Genomic DNA, 21,683 nt, shown 5'->3' on the forward strand with positions numbered 1-21,683 from the left:
GGTATAGCAAGCAAGGTTTTTTTGCAAAAAAAAAAAAAAAAAAAAAACCTGGATTGGATGCAGTGAAAACTGGATCGATTTTTTTGGTCCCTAACATTCATCGACCTCTGGACTTAATACATTTCACCATTGTGTCACTACCGAAACGAAAGTTGGTCACTACCGAAACGAAAGTTAAATCTGAAAAAATCACTAAGTGTGGAGGCCAAAATCGCCCCCCCAAAAACCTGTTAGGAGTACGTTTCAGGCAATTTAGAGTTGATTGGTAGTACTTTGTAGTGACGATTTTTTTGGTCCCTAACATTCATCGAGCTCTGGACTTAGTACATTTCACCATTGTGTCACTACCGAAACGAAAGTTGGTCACTACCGAAACGAAAGTTAAATCCGAAAAAATCACTAAGTGTGGAGGCCAAAATCGTCCCCCCAAAAACCTGTTAGGAGTACGTTTCAGGCCATTTAGAGTTGATTGGTAGTACTTTGTAGTGACGATTGTTTTGGTCCCTAGCATTCATCGAGCTCTACATGGCTATAAACACATTATAAACACATATCGATGACATAATGTATCAAAGGCGCCGCTACCTTCACACAGGGTGGGATTTTTTTTTCTACTTTTGGAATTGTAACAGCTGAAATCAATAATATATCAGTATTCTGATATTAACCTGCGGGCTGCTTTAAGTGAGGGTGGGGGCCGCGTTTGGCCCCGGGCAGCCAGTTGACAAATTCATGTGAAAAACAAATTCATGTGAAAAAAAAACAGTGGCCATAAAATCACAAAAAATACTAAATTAAAAATTGTTAATTAATATGTAAATGTATTAAGCTCCTCCCCCTGGAGGTGGGTTCCCTCCATGCTCCTCCCTCTCCTACCGGAGCCAAAAGAGGGCGTGAGGAGGGAGGCGGGCTTCATCCATGGTTCTCGCCTTAAAAAGACCGAAAATTGAGATCTTCCCTGACCAAGATTCAAACCCACAACCATCCGCTTGTGAAGCCTATGCTTTACTCTTGCACCACCAGACCTTTCACATTAATGAGGATTTCGAGGTTATATTTAAAGTTAAAGCGAGAGGTGACAGGTCAAAAGATGAAAATCCACAGCAAACACCTCTACCCCTGACAGAATGACTGGATCTACTAGATACACCCTCTGATGATCAGGGAAAGGGTTCATTATGACACGACTGAGATTTAGGTTGTTTAAAACCATCTGTTTACTCTGGCTGAGTCTGAACCCAGATTTACACTTTCATTGAAAGGAAACAGAGAGATGTTTCGTAATGTCATAAAAATTCATACCCTTTTTGTCATTTATAAATTCCTTAGTTTCAGATGATCAAAACTATAGCAGTTTTGGTGTTAAATCAAGTAGGCTACATTGTTCTCACTTTGGACTGGACATTACAAAATAATAGTTGCTCTAACTGCACCACTGGGGTTTCTTAGTTGTCTAATGTCTTGTATGCTCTTCAGCAGTGGTGGGAGAAGTAAGGCCCAGCATCCCTATTCTGGCGGCAAACATTTGTCAAGATTTACAATGTGTCGACGTGTTGTGAGCTTGTAGATTGACAATTCTTTGCGAAAAGATTTGGTGTAGATGGTAACAAGGCAAGCGGGAAAGTAAAGTTGCGGTTTAAGTGGTGAAGTTAATGTAGAAATACACTGTGCATCTAAATACTAAAAGGATAAGTATTTCCTTCTCATCTGAATGTTTCATGTCTCTGTGGCTCAAGAGATGTGTCACTGTTTATGAACCAAAGAATTTAAGGTTCAAAGCTCCTAAAGAACATTTTCATTGTCCATCTCAATCCTGAAAAGGTGGTTTAAGTATTATGTTCTCAGTTGCATGGTTCATGCCACCATGGCTCAAGAGAAAACTCTGGGATTTATAAACCGAAGGTTTAAGGTTCAAAACTCCTGGAGCACATTTTCACTGTCCATCTAACTTCTAAAAGGTGGTTTAAGTATTACGTTCTCTTCTGTATTATCCATACCTGTGTGGCTCAAGAGATAAACTCAGGGTCTGAAAGCAGAAGGTTTGGGGTTCAAAGCTCCTGAAGAACATTTTCACTGGCCATCTAAATTCTAAAAGGCGGGTGAAGGATGACGTTCCCAATTGTAACTTCCATGCCAGCGTGGCTCAAGAGATTGACGCAGGGTCTGAAAGCAGAAGGTTTGGGGTTCAAGGCTCCTGAAGAACATTTTCACTGTCCATCTAAATTCTAAAAGGCGGGTTAAGGATGACGTTCCCAATTGTACTTTCCATGCCAGCGTGGCTCAAGAGTTAAACACAGGGTCTGGAAGTAGAAGGTTTGGGGTTCAAGCCTCCTGAAGAACATTTTCACTGTCCATCTAAATTCTAAAAGGCGGCGGGTTAAGGATGACGTTCCCAATTGTACCTTCCATGCCAGCGTGGCTTAAAAGATAAATCAAAGGTTCACAAACTAAAGGTTCGAGGTTCAAAGCTCACTCAAAACAACTACTAAATAAAAACTAAAAGGGTAATACAACAAAAAAACAATGGAGCTGTGGTCAATACAAACTGGTGATGAAAAAAAACAATAAAAAAATGTCTCAAACAAATTCATGTGAAAAAAAAACAGTGGCCATAAAATCACAAAAAATACTAAATTAAAAATTGTTAATTAATATGTAAATGTATTAAGCTCCTCCCCCTGGAGGTGGGTTCCCTCCATGCTCCTCCCTCTCCTACCGGAGCCAAAAGAGGGCGTGAGGAGGGAGGCGGGCTTCATCCATGGTTCTCGCCTTAAAAAGACCGAAAATTGAGATCTTCCCTGACCAAGATTCAAACCCACAACCATCCGCTTGTGAAGCCTATGCTTTACTCTTGCACCACCAGACCTTTCACATTAATTAGGATTTCGAGGTTATATTTAAAGTTAAAGCGAGAGGTGACAGGTCAAAAGATGAAAATCCACAGCAAACACCTCTACCCCTGACAGAATGACTGGATCTACTAGATACACCCTCTGATGATCAGGGAAAGGGTTCATTATGACACGACTGAGATTTAGGTTGTTTAAAACCATCTGTTTACTCTGGCTGAGTCTGAACCCAGATTTACACTTTCATTGAAAGGAAACAGAGAGATGTTTCGTAATGTCATAAAAATTCATACCCTTTTTGTCATTTATAAATTCCTTAGTTTCAGATGATCAAAACTATAGCAGTTTTGGTGTTAAATCAAGTAGGCTACATTGTTCTCACTTTGGACTGGACATTACAAAATAATAGTTGCTCTAACTGCACCACTGGGGTTTCTTAGTTGTCTAATGTCTTGTATGCTCTTCAGCAGTGGTTGGAGAAGTAAGGCCCAGCATCCCTATTCTGGCGGCAAACATTTGTCAAGATTTACAATGTGTCGACGTGTTGTGAGCTTGTAGATTGACAATTCTTTGCGAAAAGATTTGGTGTAGATGGTAACAAGGCAAGCGGGAAAGTAAAGTTGCGGTTTAAGTGGTGAAGTTAATGTAGAAATACACTGTGCATCTAAATACTAAAAGGATAAGTATTTCCTTCTCATCTGAATGTTTCATGTCTCTGTGGCTCAAGAGATGTGTCACTGTTTATGAACCAAAGAATTTAAGGTTCAAAGCTCCTAAAGAACATTTTCATTGTCCATCTCAATCCTGAAAAGGTGGTTTAAGTATTATGTTCTCAGTTGCATGGTTCATGCCACCATGGCTCAAGAGAAAACTCTGGGGTTTATAAACCGAAGGTTTAAGGTTCAAAACTCCTGGAGCACATTTTCACTGTCCATCTAACTTCTAAAAGGTGGTTTAAGTATTACGTTCTCTTTTGTATTACCCATACCTGTGTGGCTCAAGAGATAAACTCAGGGTCTGAAAGCAGAAGGTTTGGGGTTCAAAGCTCCTGAAGAACATTTTCACTGGCCATCTAAATTCTAAAAGGCGGGTGAAGGATGACGTTCCCAATTGTATCTTCCATGCCAGCGTGGCTCAAGAGATAGACGCAGGGTCTGAAAGCAGAAGGTTTGGGGTTCAAGGCTCCTGAAGAACATTTTCACTGTCCATCTAAATTCTAAAAGGCGGGTTAAGGATGACGTTCCCAATTGTACTTTCCATGCCAGCGTGGCTCAAGAGTTAAACACAGGGTCTGGAAGTAGAAGGTTTGGGGTTCAAGCCTCCTGAAGAACATTTTCACTGTCCATCTAAATTCTAAAAGGCGGCGGGTTAAGGATGACGTTCCCAATTGTACCTTCCATGCCAGCGTGGCTTAAAAGATAAATCAAAGGTTCACAAACTAAAGGTTCGAGGTTCAAAGCTCACTCAAAACAACTACTAAATAAAAACTAAAAGGGTAATACAACAAAAAAAACAATGGAGCTGTGGTCAATACAAACTGGTGATGAAAAAAAACAATAAAAAAATGTCTCAAACAAATTCATGTGAAAAAAAAACAGTGGCCATAAAATCACAAAAAATACTAAATTAAAAATCGTTAATTAATATGTAAATTTATTAAGCTCCTCCCCCTGGAGGTGGGTTCCCTCCATGCTCCTCCCTCTCCTACCGGAGCTAAAAGAGGGCGTGAGGAGGGAGGCGGGCTTCATCCATGGTTCTCGCCTTAAAAAGACCGAAAATTGAGATCTTCCCTGACCAAGATTCAAACCCACAACCATCCGCTTGTGAAGCCTATGCTTTACTCTTGCACCACCAGGCCTTTCACATTAATTAGGATTTCGAGGTTATATTTAAAGTTAAAGCGAGAGGTGACAGGTCAAAAGATGAAAATCCACAGCAAACACCTCTACCCCTGACAGAATGACTGGATCTACTAGATACACCCTCTGATGATCAGGGAAAGGGTTCATTATGACACGACTGAGATTTAGGTTGTTTAAAACCATCTGTTTACTCTGGCTGAGTCTGAACCCAGATTTACACTTTCATTGAAAGGAAACAGAGAGATGTTTCGTAATGTCATAAAAATTCATACCCTTTTTGTCATTTATAAATTCCTTAGTTTCAGATGATCAAAACTATAGCAGTTTTGGTGTTAAATCAAGTAGGCTACATTGTTCTCACTTTGGACTGGACATTAAAAAATAATAGTTTTCAACTATAGTTCCTCAAACAGTGCTGTATTATGACCACAGATCCTCTATGATTAACTGAATTAAGTTTAAGAAAATACCACTTCGCACTCATGGCATGCAGCATATCAATCAAATCAATGATCAATTATAGGCCGAGCTCCATACTTCGTTTTGAGGTATTCTAGTGACTCAGGGATAACAAATTACATAAATTCAACCACTTAAATGTAATGTATTTATTGCAACAACCAACCTAGAGTGTTGCAAACGGCTGAGTTTGTAACAAAATGTGGAAACTCACACAAACAAAGAACGTTTAAATTATTTTATTAAAACTAACTTAACCCCATATGGGTAACCGGTGAGCCTCAGGGCTCAATACTAGTGTATTTTCTGTTTTGTGTTATTATGAGGAAAGTTTTGACTGAAAATAGCCGATCGACAAGCTCACAACGTGTCGCAGTGAGCTTGTCGATCGGCTATTTTCTGCTAAAGCTATACCCACAATACGGATACTGGGATGGTTAACAGTGCTTAAAGGGCAAGACCACTTTGGTAGAGGTTTGGGTTGTGTAGTTACCTTGCCATGATGCATCTCCAAAGGTGGGCAAGAAATCTAATATAATTGCTCCATTGATAATTAAAAAATATGCTCCTCATTGAATTACATTGTAAGCTGAAACAGCTCTCAAAGTCACTCTTTTAGCACAAACGAACGCAAATAAAGTTGATTCAGACTATATAGAACATCACCAAACCCACTACCGTTTGTTTTTTAAATAAAAATGCTAACATCCTGTTGGATTTTGCTATTTTTATTAAAAAGAACTCGGACTGGATTCGCGGATCTGGATCTTCAAATAGTAAAAACAGGAAGTTGACATTTTTATTTAAAAAAAACAAACAGTACTGGGTTTGGTGATGTTCTATATTGACTGAATCAGCTTTGTTTGTGTTCGTTTACGTGCTAAAAGAGTGACTTTGAGAGCCGTTTCACCGTACAATGTCAATGAGGAGCATATTTTGAATGATCAATTTCTATTCAATTATTATACAGCAATTATTTTAGATTTCTTGTTCAGCTTTGGAGTTACATCATGACAAGGTAACTACACAACCCAAACCTCTACACAGTGATCTTGTTCTTTAACAAGCAAAATCCAAAAGGCTGGAGTGCTCCCAGTGAGCTTCACGGTGAGAGAGAACAAGAATGAAGTCCAGCCACCTCTTTTATAGAGGACAATCCAGGTGGGCCAGATCTCCACTGATGACACACTCCGCCCTCCAATCATTCTGACACACATGACACATGGTTAGTAACCATGACAACCACACCAGTCACCTTGACAATCCCCAGGGTTGTCACAAGAATTAAATATAAAAATATATAGCTGTGCTGTGAACAATTTAGGCTGACAAGAACAAAGTCTTTTTTTAACGACAGGACTGTATGGCATTTTGTTTATACTAAAGTATTGTATGACTTAATTTTTTATGACAGTACGAGTTTAGTATGACTTTTCTCATATACTATTGTGTCAATGTAGGAACTGAATTAATAACAAGCTAAAGTCCTTTTTGCATCAACTCCTCCAAGGAACAGGCCATATGGTGTAGTTGGCAGGGCTTTATTGATGAAAAGGTGACATTAAAAACAAACAATTAGACAAATAATCATACATTGATGATGACAATGAAGTGCACATTAGCATTCACACGGATTTACATGTCAACCTTAAAGTCACATCAGACAATGAGCATGAAACTGTCACTTTTACAAACTGTAATAAAAGTTATCCTTGCCTGGGCGTACATCTGTGCTGGAGGCTGACGACAGGGGAACAGGTTCTCCTGAGAGCAAGAAGCTGCGATGGAGAAATGAGTGAATGACATGGTCCAAGGAGTCTCAGATTCACTGAAGCAGTTAAACCGTGCAGGGTACAGAGGTCTTTTTTTTTTACCACTATAGAACTGTTGTGTGTATTTGAGCATTGCCCTGCATGCTCTTCAGTGAAAGATTACAGCCAGCTACAAACATGAAAAAACACCTATAGTGTAGGTCAGGGGTCTTCAACGTTTTCAGGACCCCCTAGCTGAGAGAAAGATGAAGCAGGGACCCCCTCTATAATTGTATAAAATTGTGTTTCAGATTTTTTGTTTACTTAGTCTGCTCTTTTTACCCTCTACACCTCTACATCTTTGGCAAAAATACAACACAACGCCTCGCAGCACGAGGCGTTGTGAGCTTGTAGATCTGCTATTTTTGGCTAAAGTTCTCCTCAGAAAAGGGATGCTAGGGTTCAAGTGGTTAATGTAAAAAAATAATCATAGCACACAAAGTTTTGGCGGACCCCCTGTAGTAACTCTGAGGACCCCCTAGGGGTCTCGGACCCCCTGTTGAAGACCCCTGGTGTAGGTATATTTTGCTTGTTACGGGGCCAGAGCTCAGCTCTGGATCTGTTTTATTACGGGGCCAGAGCTCAGCTCTGGACCTGTTTTATTGGGAGGCATGCGTTAATCCGACAGACCTTTTCTCCGACTATGTGGCATCCGCGTGCGGTTAGGGTTAGGGTGCGGGTTTGGTTCGGGTTTAGTATTGGAAACGTCGGAGCGCTGCGCTGCCGGAGGAATGTGCTGTCGGACTAACGTACTGCACCGGTTTTATTATTGGCAGTATTTTAGTTCTTCTTCTGCCACTTTTCGCAGTTCTGGCTGAACCGTGCTGTCGCTTTTTACAAAACTCGGCCATATGGTAGATGGTCATGAAAAACGATCAAGAAATAATTCTCACACTCATTCGTCAAAAGGTGGCGCTATAGCACTCAATTGAAAAATGGCAACTTTGAACAGCTACAACTCATGCCCTGTTTGCCATGAAACTTGGATACACATATGCGTCTCCTCATGCTGAACAACTTTCACCCTCTGACTTTTGACCTCTGACCTTTAGATCTCCCACCATTTTGAATTATATGAAAAACAGTCATTGGCTCCTAACTTCTGCATTTTTTCACTTAGACAAAATCCACTCCTATCGTTTTGTCGGCAGAGGTCCAAAGTTCACATTTCTTTGAAACTTTGCAGAAATGTACAGTTCATTCCAAATATCACTGAAACCAATCTCACTCCAATTGGCCAAAGGGGGGCGCTATAGCAATTTTTTGAAAATGCAAACTTTAACCAGGCATAAGTCATGCCTCGTTTGGCCGAAAGTCGTGAAACTTGCTCACACTTGTGCCTTGACTCACGAGGAACACATGTATCGCTTTGACCAGTAAGCTCCGCCCTTAGATTGTCCGCAATTTTGAGATGTTTGAAAAATACTTGTTTTTGGCAGTTCTGGCTTAACCGTGCGTACGCTTTTTACGAAACTCGGCCATATGGTAGATGCTCATGAAGAACTATCAAGAAATAATTCTCACTCTTTCGTCAAAGGGTGGCGCTATAGCACTCAATTGAAAGTGCCAACTTTGAACAGGTACAACTCATGCCCTGTTTGACCTACAACCATGAAACTTCGATACACACATGCGTCTCTTCATGCCCGACAACTTTCGTGGTCTGACTTTTGACCTCTGACCTTTAGATCGCCCACCATTTTGAATTATATGAAAAACAGCCATTGGCTCATAACTTCTGCATTTTTTCACTTATTGAAAATCCGCCGCTTTTGTTTTGTCAGCAAAGGTCCTAAGTTCGTGTGTAAAATATTTCGTGCAGATTACTCAAAAATCCCAGGAGGAAATAGATTTTAACTATTGCAGTTTTATGAAAATTATTCATCTGCCCCTAACACATACATGCAAGACTCACATTTCTTTAAAACGTTGCAGTTATGTAGAGAGTCATTCCAAATATCACTGAAACCAATCTCACTCCAATTGGCCCGTAGATTGTCCGCAATTTTGAGCAGTTTGAAAAACACTTAAACCCAGGATTTTTCAGCTATTTGCGTGAAACTGTATCATTTGTGTGATCTCCTTTTTCACAGTTCCTTGTCCAATGGCGTCTCCCTTAAATCAGTGCCTTACAATCTCAAGGTCGCCAGTTCAAGCCTCACTTGATGCAGATTTCATTTAAGTTGAATTGCAAACAACATGACTGTATCAATGAATACATGTGCAAATGGTAAAGATAACCTGAAATGCTTATTTGAGAGTACGTTTTTTCAATCTATGACATACTTCATTCTGAAAATAGCCGATCTACAATCTCAAAACTTTTCAGATAGCAACGTGTTTCTGAGCTTGTAGATCGGCTGCTTTCACTGTTTTCGGTTGCGAGGAGACATACAATTTCTCTATTGGCAAATGGTTTTTGAACGAGTGATCTTAGTGTTGGCTTGGTTCATGACAGAAGGCAAGAGTTTATGATCTTCAACAGACAACATCAGCCTGGACAAAGCTATAGCACTATAGGTAGTGTTGCAGCATATTAGTCCGAAGGTTGAAAGTTCGATTCCTGTTAATGGCAATAGGATAAGATGTCCAATCAATCCATTCTGTATCCATCTCTCTCTCTCATCAATCTATTCCGTTTCCATGTCTCTCTTCAATCTATTCCGTTTCCATGGCTCTCTCTCTCTCTCTCTTCAATCTATTCCGTTTCCATGTCTCTCTTGTCTGTCTGTCTGTCTGTCTGTCTGTCTCTCTCTCTCTCTCTCTCCCCCTCTGGCCCCGTATTATCGCTGCTTGCAGCTATATTTATTTATTTATTTTTGTAGTTTCGTACCGTACTTTTTTGAAGTCCGGTCTGTCTTGGAATGTTGGAACTAATCGGATCTCGGAACAAATTTCACGGGGCCAATTGGTAATAAGAAAAAAAGGGTCGTAATGGCTCGGAATCGGACCAAATTGTCACGGTTCAACTCGGTTTTGATTCCGTTATTTGAAAATATAAATCATTTTGAGAGAAAAATGCTATTTGTCCCAAAGTGACTGCAAAAGATTGCTGCTATCTTGTATTGTCTGTAGACTGAGGTCCTCATGGTGAGAGCCAAGCTTAAGAATTTTAGCAGGACTTGATCAAAGCTTACCATATACAAATATTTCCTGATCTCTTTTTTTCACCACACACAAGTTAATCAAGACTACAAACAAACTTGTTTGGTTGAAACAGGTTTAATGTCGCAAAGAGTTTCACGCCATCCTACGAATAAGGTGCAATACAGTAGCTTATGCCAATTATTAAAGTATTCCAGTGCATGTGCGAGGTTAGCAAAATGCCAATCAAAGTGCTTAAAGAGTTCAACAAAAGGGCAACTCAATGCGCCCAGGGAAGGAAAATTTGGAACGTCTTTTTTAAAGCTTAAACACAACATATCACTAAATACTTATACCATTATACACTGTATGTAACATAACAATACAGTAGCTTATGCCAATTGTTAAAGTATTCCAGTGCATGTGCGAGGTTAGCAGAACGCCAATAAAAGTGCTTAAAGAGTTGAACAAAAAGGGAAACTCAATGCGCCCAGAGAAGGAAAATTTGGAAGGTTTCTTCTGGGTCTTTTATAAAGCTTAAACACAACAGATCACAAAATGCGTATACCATTATATACTGTATGTAACATAACATACTCAACATTGTTTTAAAATTTTACCATAAGCGCGTATACAGCAGCTGGTATTTGCAAACAAACACTAAAAGCAGGACAGCAAATAGCATGTAGAGTAACTGGTAACTGGTAAAGGAGAGGAAGGGATGAACGCTACCATACCTCTCAATGATTATACAACATCTCAATCACAGAGGGGTATGGCTATTAAACCCAGCCAACAATACACAATTAAAACCATCAATGTGCTGCCACATTGTATAGAATGGTAATCTAACAACCAAAATGGAGACTGAAGGCAGTCTCGGACAGACGGACGGACAGGGAAGGGGGTAGGACTAGGTAACCTATGTGGTGTTCTTTCCTTCTGATGCTTTTGCGATGCATTGTGATGATCAACCAGTCTCTGATTATCCAGTTGAAGCAGCCAATTGGGGGATGGGTTTGGGTGACCAACGCCGTGCCCTGGGGAACCCTGGGATCGGCAGTGGAGCACAACATTCATTTGTTCTTCTGAGCCTTCTGGGCGGACTTGGTGACTTTGCCTGTAGTAGACACCTTCTTCTCGACAGCCTTGATGACGCCGACCGCCACAGTCTGACGCATGTCACGCACTGCAAAACGACCTGCACAGAGGATGAAGAGAGAGACAGAATGTGAAGGTTTTACAATTTTAGGCATTAAGACCTGAGGTTAGGACCTGAACAGTTTTCTGAAAACTGTATTTTTCTATATCAGTGGTGCTCAAACTTTTTCTTGTCAAGGACCCCCAAAATTAAATGTATTTGGCCGTCGACCCCCATCTCAAAATATTTTGTTCCATGGACCCCGGAAGCAAAGATTTGAGTTAAAAAATGTTGCTTTAAAAAGTATACAGTATATATTCAAAGTTTTGCGCAATCTTTCAGAATTGTTCTAAAATATCAGATCTACAAGCTCATAGCGCAGCACGAAGTGACGCGCTATGAGCTTGTATATCTGCTATTTTTGAATTTTTTGGGGGTTTTAATGGGTTAAGCCGAATATTAAGCAGCTTTTTACGAGTAATGGAATAAAACATTTATTGGCGGCAGTTTTTATGATATTATCTAAACATTCTGAAGCTGTCTGTTCCAGGATGTTTATTTGGTTTTCAGCAAGGCATAACAACCAACAGTAAATAAAATATGAAGGAAAATACATGCAAACATACAAAATGGAAAAATATATAAGATTGAAAAGCTCTAATCACCAGGAAAATGGGGAGCATAAAAAATAACCAGTTTTCATACCCAGTGGAGGGTACTCAGAGAAGCTCTCCACACACATGGGCTTGCCGGGGACCATGTCCACGATTGCAGCATCTCCTGACTTGAGCGCCTTAGGGTTGTCCTCCAGCTTTTTGCCGGAGCGGCGGTCGATCTTCTCCTTGAGCTCAGCGAACTTGCAGGCAATGTGCGCGGTGTGGCAGTCCAGCACCGGGGCGTAGCCAGCACTGATCTGGCCTGGGTGATTCAGGATGATCACCTGAGGAGGAAGAGGAGCAGAGAATTAAAGTGGAAAATACCCCCACTTGGGTTGAAATGCAAAAGAAATTGTGCAAGTAAATACTCTGTTACTAGCACGGTCATTTCAATCCATCAGTAAATGAACTAAAAAAATAGAGCCTAAAATGTTGCCTGATTTAAGAGTTTTAGAGAAAGCTCTGCCCCAGAGAAAGCTCTGCCAAAGTCCAAGAATCGTTTTCAACTTCAGGTGTATCCTTTGAAGAATTGGTTGTGCCCACGAAGGGGGTGCTAAAACCCTTAACAAATCAGTGGGTTGAGTCCACGGCGTAGCCCATCCATTGATTATAAGTAAAACAGATATCCATTAGAGTTGGTGCACACATTCAAAATGTCTGAGGCGTCTTTATGAGCGTCCACAACAGACCAACTACCTGATGGTGAGAATTAATTCTCAAATCAAATCGGGGTATTATGTAATTTATTGCCAAAAGCGGGTGGGATATACAAAATAGTTTCATTTTAATGACAACTGATAGAATTATTTTGATTGATCATAATTTGTCTAGTGTCCTAAACCTGCTTTAAATGTCAAATTAATATAATGCTGTCATATTGGCCTAAATTCGGTCATGTACTCTATTCTCCCTATTTCTCCTGTCTCTGTCTATGCAAGGTCAAACTAGCTACAGGGAGTACAGGCGTTCTGTGACTATCTATTGTTTTGAGAACACTATATCTCGGTGTTCTCCTCCAATGCATAACCCTTCTCGCAGTGTCACGAAGTCACCTCTGACCAAGTGACCGGTCAGAGCCGAGGCCAACGTGTTGTTCGAGACATGTGGACGCTGTTTGTTCAAAGATAAACTGTCACACCATCATCATCATCTTCATCATCTACCATCCTCATCATCATCTGACGATGACGTAATCATCACTCTCCACCAATGGCAGGATTACACCTCCGACGGCTGGACGCTCGATGTATCTTCAATGATGTCATATGTTTATGTTACCGGACGCTGTTAAAATCCAGTGCTTTCTCTGTTTAACGGGAGAGAGACATGACCGATGATGCGTTAACACCTGTTGATACTGTAACCTTCCATTCTCTCTCTGTCTGAATACAAGATATTTCCCTACATCCAATGGCTGCCTGTGTTCTGAGTCTGGTTTTTCTTTATCGCCTTTTATGAAAATGTCTGGTACTTATATACATATTTATGTGATGTTTCGCCATGCATGGATATATATATATATATGGTTGATAAGGAAAAACATACGTATCAACAACAAACTTTATATAGAAGATATGTTGGATAATAGATCAATGGGCTTCATCCATATTTTAAATTAGACAATAGCAGTTCTAACATTTTGGGTGACTTTGCATCAATAAACATTCTGTTAGAATTATTGTCTTGATGCAAGATCCTCCACAGGAATCATGCATCCATGCAGTGCAGAACAATCTAAGCAACACTAATCTGACTAATAATACAAGATTCCAAACTGGTTTTCAAAGTAGAGAAAATACTAACAAACATTAGGAATGAATTAAAACATCTATTTTCACTGCTGTAGCAACTTTGCTGTAGCATCTCAACACCATTACACAAGGTATAACTAGAAAATGTGCTTCTCGGAGCACAAGTCTCCGCCAGCAAATATTGATTAATCCTGTCTAAGCTATTTATATTACGTATTGTGATGACACCAGTGTGTCTACATAATGTATTGCTCCGCCATTTCTCAGCCATTTCGTGATTATTCCTGTCTTACCTCACTTTGAAAGAGACACAGACTCTTTCAAAGTGACACATCTATTTATAGGCCGCTATACGTCATGCGTCTCACTAGCCAATCAGAGCACACTCTTTCAACGTATTGTCACGTGTCACGTGAGGCTTGACCAATGTTAGCTTGGCCGAGGGGGGGGGGGCGGAAAGTGAAAACATACCAGATGAAATATTACAAAATCATCTTTTCCCACCAAAGACAATCATAATCTTGATTACAATATTCAGAAAAATAATCTGGACTATCATTTTAGTCATAATCATGCAGCCCTAGAAGATAGTTGCAAAAAGGTTAATCTTCTGCACACCAAAACTGTAACACGGGTGCAAAGTGTCTAATCCGTTAAATGGTTTATAATAGTCAACCTTCTAAAATACAGATGACAATAGCTCCTTTCTGGTAACTACCTGAGCTGTGAAGTTGGCAGCCTCCTGGGGTGGATCATTCTTGCTGTCACCAGCAACATTGCCTCTGCGAATGTCTTTGACAGACACGTTCTTGACGTTGAAGCCAACATTGTCTCCGGGCATGGCCTCAGTCAGCGCCTCATGGTGCATCTCCACAGACTTGACCTCAGTGGTCACATTGACAGGGGCAAAGGTGACCACCATGCCAGGCTTCAGGAGGCCGGTCTCTACGCGACCCACAGGTACTGTTCCGATACCTGAGAGCATGAGCATGGAGGGAGTGTAAGAATGAGTATTTTAGGCGTTAGTGATTTATGATCTCAATCACTGGATCCAGGTGTGATATTTGTCACCGTATATTTGCACATATACATAAGATGTGTCATCATACAGTTTACACTTTACAGTTTAGGCATTTAGAAGACGCTCTTAATCCAGAGCGATTTACAGTAAGCAAGGACACAAGATAATACATCATACATTTCTCCCACCCTAACTATTAGGAGCAGAGGTGAAGTGCCATTAATACAGTACCCAGGGAGGAGCTGGTTAAGTGTCTTGCTCAGGGACACTTTGTCACATAGACTGAGTGGACCAGGGGACCAGTAACCTTTTAATTACCAGATGGTCTCTCTACCCACTCAGCTATGATCAACCCTGGCATAGTCTACCGATTAACATCTTCCCAAGCTCATATCTCCTGTTTCAATAAATACAATACTAAGGAGAGTAGATTGCTGCTCCTTTCCAAATGGAAATGGATAGCATTATGGATAATACATGGCCCCAAGATTTCCAAGGCTTCAAATTTACACTTGGGAGACCCATATAATATATAAAAAATGTATGCACACATTGTACAGTAAGGGGCTTTTGGTCACCATGGTCCCAAAATGGCATATGTTATGTCACGCCGTGTGGGTATCCTTCATCAGTTTGGACAATGTTTTTGTATATCACCATAGGAATACCTCTGCTGATTCAGCTGACTTCATTCTGACTGAAATGTCATTCAGTGAACATGCTTATGATGAACAGTGAACTGAACATATCCGTTTGAAACTAATAAAGGTGAAGTGTTGTTAACTCTTGCAGGAGTTAACTAATAAAGGTGAAGTGTTGTTAACTCTTGCAGGAGTTAACAACACTTCACCACGATCATTGGTGAATAAAGCCACAAGCCAGATTTTGGCCGTTTCTCAATACCAAGAATGCAGAGAACAGAGTTGCGTCTTTGCATCTACATTATATCATTACTGCATCTCTTTATACTTTAAATACTATGACGCAAAATGTTAGTTTTTTTTTAAAGTTTTGTTTTGTTTATTTTGGGAAGTTGGCAGTGGCAATGATTGGGGGCTGGGGATGGATAGGTAGGAGGAGGTTCCATTGAAAAATAATTGCTTGGAGCAGCTCATAAAAATAAATCAATTTTTTTGGGGGGGGAATGTGAATTTAGTTCAGAATTCAAGAGCTGTGAGTGTGAACTAGTTCAATTTAATCTGTGTGAAATGAAATTTGAGCTAGCTCCCGTAAAGTGTGAACTTGCAGAACACTGTTAACCACATGGCATACAGTATGTTATGTACGCAAGATTATCATTTGTCTATTTGGCCAACACTGCCATCTAGTCCCAGGGGAACATTACAATAATCAATGTCCAGCTTATCGCTTCAACACATACTGTGGATACCCTTCTTTGTTTTAACTTGCCTCCGATCTTATAGACGTCCTGCAGTGGCAGGCGGAGAGGTTTGTCTGTAGGACGGCTTGGGGGTTGGATGGCATCCAGAGCCTCCAACAGCGTGGTCCCAGAGGCGTTGCCATCCTTCCTTGTGATCTTCCACCCTTTGAACCAGGTCATCTGGAAGAACAGAAGAATAGTAACACCTGCAGATGAAGGACTGTCGATCTAAATATAATTGGATTTGGATATTGCCCACTTGGCACCTATTGCATGTCTACCTGCCGTGGAAGGCGGTCACCTCTTTTGTGATCTTCCACGCCCAATGACCCATTATACATTTTATTCACTTCAGCTGTATTACTTACATCACAGTGTACTAAGTTCAGCACCTGCGTTCAGCAAAAATGTCTTAAAAGTCCTTTGGTTTAAAACTGATTTAATCATTTAGTTAACGCAATCCCATACTTCTTCACACAAATAACAATTATATAAACAAATTCAAACCTACCTGAATTGTACCTACTACCATTTGAATTGCTACATTTTGCATTCTGCTTACATTGGGGCTGGCCTCCAGCATGTTGTCTCCGTTCCAGCCGGAGATGGGCACGAACGCCACGGTGTCAGGGTTGTAGCCGATCTTCTTGATGTAGGTGCTCACTTCTTTCACAATCTCCTCATAGCGCTTCTGGCTGTAATTGGGCTCGGTGGAGTCCATTTTGTTGACGCCCACGATGAGCTGCTTCACGCCCAGGGTGTAAGCTAGAAGGGCATGCTCACGGGTCTGCCCGTTCTTGGAGATGCCCGCCTCAAACTCTCCCACACCAGCCGCCACTATCAGCACGGCACAGTCTGCCTGCAGGCAGAATAGATGGCAAGGATACAAGGTTAGCGAAGGCACCGTCTTTAAAAGGATCCCTGGCTAATAAACCTTAATACAGTATAATTGCCCTCTATAACTAAAATGAAAAATACCTTAAATATTTTTTAAATAGTTAATCTTTTACTCAAGGGGGACAACGCCCGTCGCAAGGTGATGATGTAATTTGTACATGTGTGGTCCAGCCCTATGAAAGGTGTGGAATGCATGTGCGGTTAATATGAGCAGCAAAACAATATTTTAAATACGTTTCTTTTAGCACATGCATTCCATATATTCCATAGGGCTGGACCACACATGGACAAATTAAATCATCAACTTGCGAAGGGCGTTGTTCCCCTTGAGTAAACTATGAACTATTTGTAAAATAAATAAAATATAAAAATATTTAAGGTCCTTTTAACCTATAAACTCCTTCCCATTGGTTTGGTTGTCATTTGCTCAATTTACCAATTTTGACTTAATCTACTGTGCCTACTTTGTAGGCAGAGGTAGAGATTTGGGATTCATTTAAATGTCTAACATGTAAACACTTATCTTGGGTATCTTTTCAAAGCTTTCATGTGGTTTTAAAGTGCCAACAGCAGTCTGTGCTTGGAGCAGTTTAATTAAGGTCAATAAAGTTCAACTGACTTAGCTTTCTGCTGTCTACTGTCAGGATGCTACAACTTAACTGAATTTAAGCTTGCTGTTGCACACGTTTATTGTCACTGTGGGCAAAAGAATCAGCTTAAAGTATTATGTATATGCATCTGTGCTAAGCTGTCATCATGATGTACAGTATGTACAGTAACAGTACTTCCATAGCTTTGTGCTTGTGATGCATTTTAGCAACATGCAGCCCTTGAAATCTGATGCCAGTGACCACTGAGTGTGGACTGTGGAGTAGATCTTGGATACACAATCGAGAGCAGGGACCCCGTGGCTATACCATAGCGTAGTGTGGACAAAATGGCCAGCCAGCGTCACGTTACACACCTGAGAGGTCCCAGTGATCATGTTCTTGATGAAGTCCCTGTGACCCGGGGCGTCGATGATGGTCACATAGTACTTACTGGTTTCAAACTTCCACAGAGAGATATCGATGGTAATACCACGCTCCCTCTCTGCCTTCAACTTGTCCAGAACCCAGGCATACTTGAATGAGCCCTTCCCCATCTAAGGGAAAACAAAATCTTATATATAGTGTTCTCTAGAACATTATTTCAGTTCATAAGGTCTTTCACACTGTGAAAAGAAGAAAGACTGACACATTTAAAAAAAAAAGTTAGTTATATATCAAACTAACTAACATTAACTAAAACATTACTTTGATATAAAGGTGCCCAGTTGCAAAATAAATGCATGCAACATGTAAGTAACATGTTAACATCTAATACATCTATACATTTAACATCTAACTATGTTATGGATGAGCAGAGACAACAGTCACATGCAGAACTCGGGTGGTGTGACAGTTTGTTCAATAGTGCTATACTTGAGGGGAGAAATGATCTCTGACTACATTCTACAATTAACATTGACTCACCTCGGCAGCTTCCTTCTCAAACTTCTCGATAGTCCTCTTGTCGATGCCACCACATTTGTAGATGAGGTGGCCGGTGGTGGTCGACTTGCCAGAGTCAACATGACCGATCACCACAATATTGATGTGGACCTTTTCCTTTCCCATGGTGGCTAGGGTTGGTTACAGTGACGTGACAATCTGCCAGCACAGAATAATGTAGATTTGCAGTTAGTACAGCATAGCACTCCTGTGTTGCTTGATTAATTAATAGGAAAATGGCACAAACAGACAGGTTTAGATGTTCAATTCCATCATGTGTAAGGGGTAGAGCATTTCCTGTCGAACCAAAACTAGTTTAAGTGACAAATCTGCTAGCGCAAACCAGTACTTGCTTGATTGGTAGAGCATATTAACATTTCTAGGGTTAGGATATGTATCTAGCTTGACTGGTAGAGCAGAGCATCACAGACTTCACATTTACACAATCAGCCAGTATTAGGACCAGTGGGGCTAGCCAAAAAGCACAGACTTAGGACATAAGCAAATTGGGTACAATGCCGTTTACAGACAGGGCAGAAGGATTGCTTAATCAACACTCCGTAACACGTCATTATGACAAATGGACTTCAAAATTCACAAGCTTAACATGCCATTGTTTTACAATGAAAAATAACGTCAGTCACACATGTGACAGGCAAAAATGGTTCAGCATTTGGCTTATTGCTGGCGGTAATTTAACACTCTCTTTGACTGTCAATGCACACACATAAGTGTTGCAGCTTGGCCAACAAGGACGCTGATGGCATCAGTGGTGCAGGTGATTTCCCACTGTGCTAATTGCCCCCAAAGAGACTGGCTCAGCTAGCTATGGAAAGGTCCCTGCCTGGAAACATTGCACTATTTGGCCAGGAGGTATTCCTATGGGGATGAACTGTTGTCTCAGGTGTTTATGAACAGAACATACTGGCTGAGAGACAGAGGCATCTTTAGAGCGACATTTTATCAGTGACCTGACTTGGAAGTACATAGACTAGAGTGACTGTGTTGTAATGTAAAGGCTGCTGGGTTCAGTCCCCTTTGCAGCCATCTCTACAGTCCTTGACCATGGTAATGAGCCCTAGAGGCTCTCCCATTTTTAAGTTCCTCTGAATAACGGCATCAGCTAAATGGCTAAAATGTAGGCCTAAAATATGGGGATAGTAGTCCTATATATTCACTCAGCTTTCCACAAAGCAACTGTGCCGAGAACAGAATGCCCTGCCCCTCCGCTCTGTTTGCCCGTCCATCCGCAGCCCTGCTCTTCTCTTTCCCAGAATCAAACCACCATCCAGCCACCTGTCCTGTCCTCAACACTCTGCTTGGCTTGGTTCTGCACTGGCCGTGACAGCAGGACTGAAGAGACACTCTCTTTTTTTTAAGCCCCTGGTTTCAACAGAGGTGTACTCCTGAGTAAGACTCCACCATTTTGTCAAGATCTTTCCAACCAATGGTGTAGCAGCCATTTCTACAAAGCCACAGCAGTAAATTTCACACACACAGGTTAATGTAGGGATGTATATGTTGTTTAGGTACAGTACCTAAAGGGCATATGGGATGAGTACCAGAGTTGCTATGGGGACGATTATAATAGTTGGTAAATGGCAATTGCACAGTCTACTATAAAATATAGATAGATTTTGTCATATGACTAAATCAATGTTATTGTAATTGACATAGTAGTTGGACCAGTTATAGGTTAGTCAGTGGTATAATCCAATTGACATGCGAATCCCCAGATGATCTCTAGACCTGTCACAAGTATTACTTAACCGTCTAATTGCAATTATTTGAGATAATCGCAAATATTTTGCATAAATCATAATCGTTTCCACGTTGAAAACTTAAATATCATGTCATGTATTTTCAATCATTTAAAACTATTTTGGAAAATAGCAGATCTACAAGCTCACAATGCATTGTGATGCCACACGTTGTGAGCTTGTAGAGTAGACTGGCTATTTCCACAATTAATGTTCTTTACATTAAAGTTATTAAATATGTCAGACATTTCTTTGCATGATTGGGTTATTTGTCATATCTGCAAGCCAAATAGAAAAGTAATTTGTATTCATAATATTATGTTCGACTACAAAAGCACAATTAAATCGTTAATCGCAATAATTAATCGTCAAGTAAAATGTCATAATCCTATGACAGCCCTATTTATCTCTACAGACGGGCTCAGGTGTATCATGGCAAGCCTACTACTTATTACCACCAGGGTGTTTTATTTCGACGCACCCACCTCACTGACTGAATTACCATTTCGTTACACCTGTGTCTGCCGCTGCTGTCTATTTTTAAAGTGCCGATAAGGGAAATAAACAAATACCACATCAGCACCGTGTAATTGTAACGTGTAGGCTATTATTAGAGATTTAGATGGCTCGTCTCGACCCCAATTGTTGTCGCCGCCATATTCCCTCTCATCTGCCCGCTCACTGAAACCTAGATGCGTATTTACCAGTCGCTTGGAAATACGAAAACGCTCGCCCCAAAACACAGACGCCCGGGGCAAATCCGGCGGCATTCACCTGGTATTCCTAAACGTAACCTCAGTGAACTATGCCTGGCGGACTGTAACCATATTCCTAAACGTAAACTCAGTAAAACGGCGCCAAAACCTAACCTTATTCCTAAACGTAGCCTCAGTAAAACTACCCCGAACCCTAAACGTATTTCTAACCTTATCCTCAGTTAGGAAATACAAGAATACAACAACCGCTGGTCCGCAAAAAAACAAAGGGGGCGAGCGTGTTTTGGGGCGAGTTTTCCAGTTACCTCATCGCTTGCCCTCTTTAAGCATCATCTTAAAAGGCTACTCTAGACGCGCATGCAGACGGAAAACGATAACTTATTTAGTTTTGTTTGTTGACTAAATATGTTCATTTCTCCAATACAAATAAGCCGTTAAAACAAACTATTGTTGGGCACTACGACGACTATACCTGTGCGCGACGGTGTCAGGTTCGGTGCAGGACCTGGAGCTGGAGAGAGAGGAGCTGATCCGTTTAGAACGCTCTCCTCTCAGGACGGGCGGGGGTTGCGTAATGTACGCTACTCCGTGCGCAGTGGTGTAAAGTAACAAAGTACATGTACTCAAGTACTGTAGTGTAAGCTGAGTTTGTATTTCCAGTTTTCTTCTACTTCTTACTTCTACTCCACACCACGACATCTTAGAGGCCAATGTTGTACTTTTACGCTGCTACAATTATTTGAAAACTTTAGTTTACTAAATT

General features: G+C 40.8%; 1 protein-coding gene across 1 annotated transcript; it reads right to left on the reverse strand.

Annotated features, from left to right (window-relative positions):
* Nucleotides 1-10,184: 10,184 nt before the first annotated feature.
* Nucleotides 10,185-21,446, reverse strand: LOC311058447 (elongation factor 1-alpha 1-like). Its single transcript, XM_084075903.1, has 8 exons — nt 21,393-21,446; nt 18,427-18,603; nt 17,877-18,056; nt 16,578-16,874; nt 16,045-16,195; nt 14,332-14,588; nt 11,912-12,146; nt 10,185-11,266 (listed from the first exon to the last, which is right to left on the reverse strand). Exons 2-8 carry the CDS (start codon nt 18,568-18,570, stop codon nt 11,142-11,144), a joined length of 1,389 nt encoding a protein of 462 aa, XP_083932029.1. The 5' UTR covers nt 18,571-18,603; nt 21,393-21,446; the 3' UTR covers nt 10,185-11,141.
* Between the last annotated feature and the right edge of the window lie 237 nt (nt 21,447-21,683).

Source organism: Gymnoscopelus microlampas (assembly GCF_963454915.1).
Source record: "Gymnoscopelus microlampas genome assembly, chromosome: 13".
Lineage (NCBI taxonomy): Eukaryota > Metazoa > Chordata > Actinopteri > Myctophiformes > Myctophidae > Gymnoscopelus > Gymnoscopelus microlampas.

Excerpts from the sequence above, each read along its gene's own strand:
- LOC311058447 (XM_084075903.1), bottom strand. The coding sequence starts at position 18,570 with ATGGGAAAGGAAAAGGTCCACATCAATATTGTGGTGATCGGTCATGTT. Across the intron at positions 16,875-17,876 it reads TGATCACTGGGACCTCTCAG|GCAGACTGTGCCGTGCTGAT; the intron begins GTGTGTAACGTG and ends TTCTGCCTGCAG. Across the intron at positions 14,589-16,044 it reads GGACGTCTATAAGATCGGAG|GTATCGGAACAGTACCTGTG; the intron begins GCAAGTTAAAAC and ends TCATGCTCTCAG.